Genomic DNA, 9,627 nt, shown 5'->3' with positions numbered 1-9,627 from the left:
GGTACAATGTTTGTACCATATTCGGTCGAAAATTGTACCATATTCGGTCCGAATATGGTACATTTGTACCATATTCGACCGAATATGGTACATTTGTACCATATTCGTTTTTGTACCAAATACGGTCCAACAGTGGTATATGGCTTACCATAATATACCTTCACAAGTGTATGCGAAAGACAAAATTCAATGCAACAATGCAAAAACACGACAATGCGAAGGGAAAAAAACATTCGAAAATGCAAAGATACGAGAAATAACAAGCAAAACACATTTCATATCTTGTTTTTAGTCTAGTTTTTTGTTAAACGTTTGTCTTTTCACTTCTGTTTACTATTGATTTTTTTTGACAAAAAATAGCGATGTAGTGATGGTGTTAATCAGCCACCATGATTATTTTACTTATTCATCTCAAGAAATAAACAGAACATTTTCTAGTAAACAGCATTGACTCAAAATCAAATATGTTAATAACCTTCTATACTTTAAAATGTTTTTTTCTTTTATTTTTTTTTTATTGAAAGACCATTCATTTAGGGCGCCATTAATCTATCACTGTCTTTAAAGCAATTTTATGTTGTCTGCGCGCCATGCTGTATCAATATCTCTTCTAACATATTCCATTTCTCCTGAAAAATAAATAAGTCACACAAATTAAACAATCACACAAGAGCATATTTGATTTTTAATTTCTGAGCTGCAGTTTTTATTTTTTACTTAATATTAGTGACATAGGAATGACGAAAAAGTAATTGAAAGGTCTTTTAGTAATGTAATTATATTAACTCCTAAATGTAATAGAAGGATAGATCTGATAATCAAAATATGTAATAGATCTGTATAACGCTATATGTAATGAACATTTTTTTCTAAAATTTATGAAAGATTTTATAAGCTTATTATTGGTTCTCGAAAGGGTTGTTATAAATAGTGTCTCTGTTATTTAACATCCATGAATATTGTACATAGCAAGAATAAATATTCCAGACGAAATATCATAATGCTATTTTTAAATAAGGGACTTGATACAGCAATGATTTGACACATGCGCGATTCACCGCATACATGTCTTTTATACACGTATATTGAAAGTATTCTTTCCAAAGTTTAAACAATAACTTTATGCTCAATATACAAGAGACATAGCTTCAAACACTTTAAAGGGTAAATACGGTAATCAATTTTTTCAAAGTTTTATAACAAGTTTAACAAGTTTATTTATCTTTTCCCAGAAGGTCAAAGACCCATGTGGTACAATATGCAAAATATATATAATATGGCAAACGTGCATCAATATTAAGTTGACATATGATCCCATACACGCATTACAGTAGCACATTTTACATAGGAAATGAAAACATATATGCACCTTTTACATGACGTACATGTTTATAATAATTAATATTTTCGTCGTATGTGTCAAAAGTTTATATGCAACATAAGATTTAAAAGAATAATAAAGTGTGACAAAATCCAATTGAACTGACTTCATTTAGATTAGATTTATCACTAGTGAAGTAGATAATTTGACAGATTAAAATCTTTCTCAATTGAATACTGAATTTAAATCATGTTGATAACGAAAGTGTGAATTTTACATACATATTTACAGACTGCATACACCATTTTGACAATAGTAATATTTAAAGCATTTATTTAACAATTTGATTGTGCACGGGAGATAATTGCTATGGTCTTATCGCTCGACCTGTATATCGAGTTATGACACATCCACCGCACTAAAGCTTTACATAGAATATAATTTTTTAACATAATGAACTGCAGTTATCTAATAAAATGGAACAAATCTGTATATAAATGTGTATTGTCCAAACAATTTGGGTTACTGAAAGCGAACTTTACATATTGTGCGATTTTTTTGGGAGATAATCAATATAGTCATATCGACTGACCTAAATATATCAAGTTGTGGAACGTTTAATGTACAGTATAGTAATAGACACCGCTATACCGATATGATGGAACATAATATATTTCTTAACTTGACTAACTGTGATATGCTAATGCAATGGATTAAACTGCTATATTTATGTGCTTGTCCAAACAAATGTATATGGCGTTACTGAACCAAATTTCACATTTTTAAAGGTACCACTTTGTTGAAAAAAAATATGAAAATGTATATAACCTTCAGCTGATTCAAGTACTTTGTTGGGTATTTCCCCTGGCACTCCAGTTCGTTTCCAAAAGCTCTCTGCATGATTTCAAACGAATCATTTTGAAGTAATACTTCTTTAATTGCTGATTCCATTCCCTTTGTTTGTTGAGGATAATTATGTAAATAAAAGATAAGTGTATGTTACCAAGTAAAGTCGCAATCGCCATTGCTGTATTATATACATGTATTGCACTTCATATACTTAAGAGCTTACTATTTAACAGTTAAACAATGAATTGATTTGCCACAATGATTTATATATTAGCCTATCCTCTTTATACTTGCAGGATAGGCTTAATGAAATAATTTCATGATATCGTACATTTAATATAGTATTTGATGAAATTAATTTTCGAACAGACTGGGTATAAAAATAGGCATACAAGTAATCGAAATTCATCACTAAAGATGTATTATTCTCAAATCTGATATTTAGAAACATTGATATTTTCTACACACTCTTTTAGTATAATGTAAAATAAACATGTTTTTGAGTACACACAGCGTATATATATTTGGAGTTTTAAACTCTAAACATTATAGGTAGATACAGTATAAATATACAGTGTCATTAAAAAAACTGCCAGGTTTTTTTTAAAGAAATTACCAACTTAACTTGACCCGTAGTAGGTAATGCAGCTTCCCATACACAATTTGTGCTTTCCCTAATTCAGATTAGGCATATTTATATGGTAAGAATATTCTTGATTTAAACAGATTTATGCAATAGAAATATTTTAATAAATGATGAGCATAGTACATCTTTAAAGATAATTAATTATTAAGATAGAGTATAAAGGAATCCCTAATAAAGAACGCACAAAACGGTTTGATTGAGCCTGTTCGTGGACGGTAAGCCGGAATGAAAACAGCGAAAACAGTTATACAGGTAATATAACTGAACTCAACCACTGATACAATCTGAAGCGTTCAATATTGTCTAGAAGCTACTAAGATGATTCATGTACTTTTTAAAACTGCTTCATGATTGTCCCTTGAATTTGAGTGTAAAAAGGAAAGGTGTTAGTCCATATCTACTATACCCTCATCATTAAACTTGGAATATAATAAAATACTTACCTGGAAAGCTTGAAGAAGTTGATCAATGAGATTGATTGTTGGGAGAAGGAAAGTTGTGACCTGCTGTAATACAACAGCGGCATCAGCCATGCATTCTGTATGATAATTATATCAAATATTGTTAACCAATCACCTGATTAATTTGTGTGATTTATTTGAATAATCCATTTAAAGGCACATTAAACTCGGAAACAAATCAATTTTCACTTCTTCCAAAAAGGCAAACATGAAGGTTACTAGTATATCATTTATATACTAGTTTATGAGCATGTAAGATGTTTGTTACCGTAAGAAAATTCCGCTAAATGAGAAATTAGTTGTTATCAATGGAGCAAAATGTAAACAAAGTAGCGTTTTGAATTCCAAACAAAGTGCTTAAACACTATAACTGTACTTATTAAAAAACGAAGCAGAAGAAAAAGGAGGTTCAGGTAATTTGCCAGTACCTAACTTTTTGGGATCTACATTACTATAAAATCTTTTAAAAAGTACCCCAACAAATATTGCTGGGGCATAATGGGCCTTTAAATTTTTAAGTTCGAAAAACAGAATAGAGCTAGCAACAGTATGAGTATAGTGCCTGGGTTCAGAATTTACGGAAGTTGTTAGGCTTTATACTGATGACAAAGGCTAATTACTTCCGGTTCTGACAGGTAAAGGGTTAAAATTTTATACCTTATTAGATGAAAATATAAACAAATTTACGTTTGAACATTGTTATACCGTTAAAAAAATAAATTAATAAAACGCGTTAAGATCAAAGTACTGTACTATTAAAGCGTAGACGAAATCGTTTTATTTCAGACAAGTTGCCAATTTATATATTTCTATCAAACACATCGGATTTTTTTATCAGTTTTCCGGCTTTTATAACAGAAGCTACATATAAAGTAGATATAAATACAGGATAACTATCAGCAGAAAAACGTCGAAATTGACTAGCGAAAATATCTTTTATTATAACAACATATAAAACACTTACTAGTTTTGGATTGTACCGAATCTATTTCTCTTTGAAGTTTAGCTCTCCTCTTCATCAAATCTGATTTATGTGATTTCAGCTCATCAACTTTTTCTTTCTTTCTGTCTGCATCTTGACGTAAACTCTCTGAAGACTTTTCATATTCACTTGCCTGTGGTAAGTTTACTGCGGCACTGATCCCTGTTGCAGCCGTCGCTAACGCCAAACTCGCTCCACCTATACGATAATAATACTAGGGATGTCCGAAAAGTTCACATACTAGTATCATTATTTATCACATAAACTGTGGCGCGGGAGTGTAATAAAGCCATTTAATAAAAGCGATATATCATTTGTGTAATAACACTTTGACGTGACGTCATTTGCGTTATATAACGTTTCAAACATAACATTAAAGCGCGCTAATGCTAGCGTTATACAAGAGACGCGTCAATGGAAAATCACTCTTTTTAACAGTTTACCGTTCTTATTTTAATATAATGTGATAAACAGAATATGATATTCGTGCCGATTCATTATTATATCTATTGAACTCGGTGACTAAAGCAATATTATGCTCGCCAGAGGCTCGCAATTGTGATTTTATTCGTCCAATAAATTTAGTATTAAACCTAGTACACTTTCCTGACAATTTTGCCTACCGTCGCACGTCAAAATATGGATGATATTCGTCTACAAATCTTGGTCTTTTTAAAAATATGCAATTAACTGCCAATCGCTGACGGGTGTATTTAATTTAGTTCATTTAAACTTTTGATTTCATACATCAACGTGTTATAGCAATACGCACTTGCAATGAAAATGTAAACACACAAAAAATGCGTAATTATGTTCAGAACAATTGAATATAATACAGTTAATCTTTGAATTCTTATCAAATGAGACAAACAAAATGAAAAGAAGGCAACAGGGAAGTACGATTTGAATATGTATGGTTTAGAAATGGAAAGAGCGTTTGTCAAAAGATGTAACGAGATTTGGAGGCGATTTTAGAGCTGGACGATCAGAACTATACTTCATAACGGAATTGTGACCAAGTGAATGACGTCGGAAAGTGTGTTACGAATCATAAAGATTAGGGAACAGAAAAAGTTATTCACAGATAATATTGACAAACTTTAATGAAATAAGAACGATTGCAACAGCTTTTGACCAGGAGCGAAATAAAAAAATAAGAGCACCGCTAGGCGGAACATTATATGCCCGAAAGTGTTTTTTTTTTTTAGTAAAGATGAAGCATTTGTAAGACATGGGAATTTAATAAAGTATTATCTCCTACAAATAGCAATCCTCCTATGAAGTTTGAATATTGTCGGCCAAATGGAACTTATGTTATGCGCCTGAAACTGTTTTCAGTTTTAAGGTAATAGTGACATTGTAACCCCAAAATCAATAGGAGTGTTTAGCTCAAATGGACAATCATCCTATGAAGTTTGAACACTGTGAGCCAATTGAAACATTAGTTATGATCCGGAAACTGTTTTCAATTTTAAGGTTATAGTGACCTCGACCTTTGACATTGTGACCTCAAAATCAACAGGGGTCTTCAACCTAGTATGGACAATAATCCTATGAAGTTTGAATATTGTGGGCCAAAGGGAACTTCAGTTATGCTCCGGTAACTGTTTTTAGTTTTAAAATAATATTGACCTTGACGTTTGACTTTGTGACCCCAAAATTGATAGGGGTATTTTACCTAATATGGACAATCATCCTATGAAGTTTGAACACTGTGGGCTAAATGGATCTTTAGTTATGCTCTGAAAATTGTTTTCAGTTTTAAGGTAATAGTGACCTTAACCTATGACCTTGTGACCCCAAAATAAATTAGTGTCTTCTACCTTATTCGAATAATCAGGGTCTAATCGAACTTAAGTTATGCTCCGGAAACCAAATTGCTAACGGAGGGACGGGCAGACGTACAGACAGATGGACGGACGCCAGGGGGTATAACATAATATGCCCGAAATTCTTTCGGGCATATAACAAAAATACAGCCTACATGTCGATTAAGATTTTTTATGTAATCACATTGTCGTCGAAATCACAATGTTCGCCGCTAACTCTATACAGTATTGTTTCAAAAATCTGTTATTTGTAAATCCATATCATTAAATGCATGAAATATTGCATGTAAAGTGGAAATATATTGTATATATAGATATGTATAGATTTAAAATCTCTATGACGATTTGTTTTTATTTATATAAGTATTTTTATATAAGTATTATGTTTACTTTTAAGGAAAAACCTGGAATACTAGTAGTGTGTAGAAAACAGAGTTAGCTATAAAAGCAATGAGCAAAAACCTTTGAGAAGTCTGAAAGAGTAAGCAGAGTCAAAAGTACACAAATAAACATTTTATTATCCCATATGAAAAGCATAAGATATTTGTTCCGTTCTGCATTATTTGTAGATAGATATTACTACAGAAATGCCTCTTAAATTATATTCTAAGATAGGTCATACCTGTAAAAGGAGCTAGAGCAAGTCCAACAATTCCCCCAACCAAACCTGTTGTTTCTACGTTCTTTCTTTTCTCCTTTGCTTTTTTCTTCACTTTGTCTGCTTTATCCCACAGGTCCACTGCCTTGATATTTAACGCCGATGCGTCATCTTCTAACTGTGTTATAATAACCTCGGTACTGTCTATTTCCTCCCACATGTTTGTTATTGTTGATAAAATGTTGTCCAGTTTTGTCTCGTATTCTACTCTTCGCTCTCTACATATTTCAATCACGTGATGCATGTCCGCTTGTAAGCAGACGACATGTGTTCGTGTATCAGTCAACGCCAATGTTGCAGCGCTTAAAGCGCCTTGCATGTCAGAAATATTTATTGCACTAGCTGTAGTCGTTAAAAGTAGTGTCTTTTGTAACAGAACAGCATGACCGTCATATAAAATAACAGACTTAAATGCATTTCCCGCCTCTTTGGCTTTCCGTGCAATTTTCAGAATGCGTTCTTGCACATCATGATCTTGTTTTAGTTTAGAGGAAAGGTTATATAAGCGTGTAGGAATCCCGTATAATTGCTGAAGATATACAAGTATAGGTATTATCATGCTATAAAAACATCAATTTCAAATGTGAGGTGAGAATAATCTTCCAGATGCCCGAGGATGAGTTTTGACGTTTTGTTTTAAGAGCTTACAATGTCCACTTTATATGTACTACATGTAACTTAAAATATTTCAATTACACCGGAGACAATTACAAGAATACCTAAAAATGAGAAAACTTATTTTCAAATCTTGTGGCTTCATGTGAAAGCATTAACAGTTTACTTTACTGCTATTGATGTGGGTTCTTGGTTTCGATTTTGCTTGTTTGTTATGTATGTTGTTTTTTTCTCGGAGAAGGTGGGTGGGGTTTGTTTTTTTTTTTTTTTTTTTTTTTTTTTTTTTTTGGGGGGGGGGGGGTCTGGTATGTCGTTGGACAAGGCAGCCTGCTTGAAACAGCATACGTATTTTCGAATAGCTCCATTAGACACACTTTCCCAAAACATATCGATGTTCCGCTCTTAAATTCACTGTACTGATCGGGTAAAAGTAATTGAGCACAGTGGGGAGTGTGTTGGGGCGGCGGAGGCGGCGGCGGCGGATGAATCCACATGGATCTCAAAATTGAGCATCGATAAAAATATATGTTCATATTTGCTGATCAACTATAACACCATATGTGAAAGAGACAAGAACCGCCGTTGGAAACAGACAAATGCCCCCAAGCAGGGCCAAGTAGGGGAACTATGACCTTGACTTGTATCAAAGGCATGGTTACTGTGAAAATAGTGTTTCAATAATTAATATAGAAACATTAACAAATAGTTCATCATTTCTCAGTTAGCCCAATTATTTTAAACATTATTTAAATAATCTACAATGTATTCAGTGTAGCAATACTATGTGACCGTGCGTGACGTCATTTTTGGCATCATTTCCAAGACAAATATGCTCACTTCGAAAGAGAAAGTACAACATCGACTATTTTAATGATCGAATCTCAATATGTCCTAGATTCCTTTTATCTGAAAGCAAATTATAGAACTGTTTATGCATATTAGACCGATAACATTGTTTAATAAAAAAGTGTTTACGTACATGTAACTTAATGCAGTGTGGCAATATTGCACTAAGACTCATTTATTTCCGGGAGGTTATTCGTTTGTTTCCGTGATTTTTTATGATTTAAGCTTAACATTTTAATGAAAGTATACATCTCGAAACTTTAACATATATACTGCTTAATGGCTTAGTTGTAAGTGTATGAAACACGAGATGATAATGTATGTGTTTCATTTCTAGCATTTCCAGCATTTTTCTTTTTATAATTATTCAATTTCATCATTTTGAAAATGCAATTTTTTCATTTTATTAAGTTCAGTATGTAAAGTCGTACAATGAGTGACTCGAGTGCATAAGACATAGTGGAAATATGATAAAAAATTATACAAGAAAGCATAAAAAAATCATTACAAATATTGTGCTATATATACAAGCTCGTACTTTGTTTAATGCCACGCAACTTTCATTCTATCTCCACATCCAATTTAAAACAAAAATCTTAGATGGGTTTTTTTTTTCAGTCTATTTAAATATCCTCTATTTTTAAAACGAAAACGAAAAGCAAATAAATAAAAAAATGTATATATACAATATACATGCTAGAAATTAAAATAAAAACTTACGGCGGCCATCTCTGAAGATATGGTTTGTTTATGCTGATCATTTTATTCCTCATTTAATACATGTAGTTGTGTAATAGCTTCCGGTTTCTGCTAACTTAAAATTAAATTTCCCTGGGATTTATTTTTATTTTGCGTCACGCCTAATGACAAACAAAACCCTACACCTAATGTCCTTTTTCGTACATTCGAAACTAAATCAGATTATTAGTTAAATCAATATTTCATTTTAAGAACCAGCACATGTTGTATAAGTTCGATTGACATACATTGATAACGGGTTGAAAAATAAATACTGTCGTATAATGATAAAAACATGTGTTAATGTATAACTTTAAATAAAAAGTAGATAAGAAGCAGTAAGTATGTATGAAAGTAGGGTTTTAAAAAAATTAAAAACACGTTTTATAGCGATGTAAAAAATAGAACTCAAGATTTATGAAATTGTTTTAATATGTTTAATGAACATTTACACATGAATTTTATTGTACAGTATATTGAAAATGGGTATGGGGGCTTTAGTCACGATTGCGGTGAAAATTGTCCTAGTTTCCCTATGCAAATTTCTACCAATTAAAGATCCTGTATCTCAATTTTTTATGGTTTTATATTATAAACATAATGCTTAAATGAAGATTTATCAATATTTTAAGCTCCAAAAATCATAATTTGTAAAGGTATTACCGAATTTACATTTCATGTT

At 31.9% G+C, this 9,627-nt stretch overlaps 1 protein-coding gene across 1 annotated transcript; it reads right to left on the bottom strand.

The window, feature by feature from the left end:
* Positions 1–282: 282 nt before the first annotated feature.
* LOC132713906 (uncharacterized) lies at positions 283–9,163 on the bottom strand. Its single transcript, XM_060696616.1, has 6 exons — positions 8,928–9,163; positions 6,711–7,275; positions 4,242–4,457; positions 3,260–3,354; positions 2,150–2,275; positions 283–629 (listed from the first exon to the last, which is right to left on the bottom strand). The coding sequence occupies exons 1-6, from the start codon at positions 8,934–8,936 to the stop codon at positions 573–575; spliced, it is 1,068 nt and encodes a 355-aa protein (XP_060552599.1). The 5' UTR covers positions 8,937–9,163; the 3' UTR covers positions 283–572.
* Positions 9,164–9,627: the final 464 nt, after the last annotated feature.

This window comes from Ruditapes philippinarum, unplaced genomic scaffold (genome assembly GCF_026571515.1).
Source record: "Ruditapes philippinarum isolate M1 unplaced genomic scaffold, ASM2657151v2 ctg120_1_1_1_1, whole genome shotgun sequence".
In the NCBI taxonomy this organism is placed as follows: domain Eukaryota; kingdom Metazoa; phylum Mollusca; class Bivalvia; order Venerida; family Veneridae; genus Ruditapes; species Ruditapes philippinarum.
This window is presented reverse-complemented; position numbering and strand designations above follow the sequence as displayed.

What these genes read in the sequence shown, in the direction of transcription:
- LOC132713906 (XM_060696616.1), bottom strand. An exon ending in TTCGGTACAATCCAAAACTA is followed by an intron (nt 3,355 to 4,241) that starts GTAAGTGTTTTA and finishes ATTATCATACAG; the next exon opens with AATGCATGGCTGATGCCGCT. An exon ending in AGTACTTGAATCAGCTGAAG is followed by an intron (nt 630 to 2,149) that starts GTTATATACATT and finishes TTTATTTTTCAG; the next exon opens with GAGAAATGGAATATGTTAGA.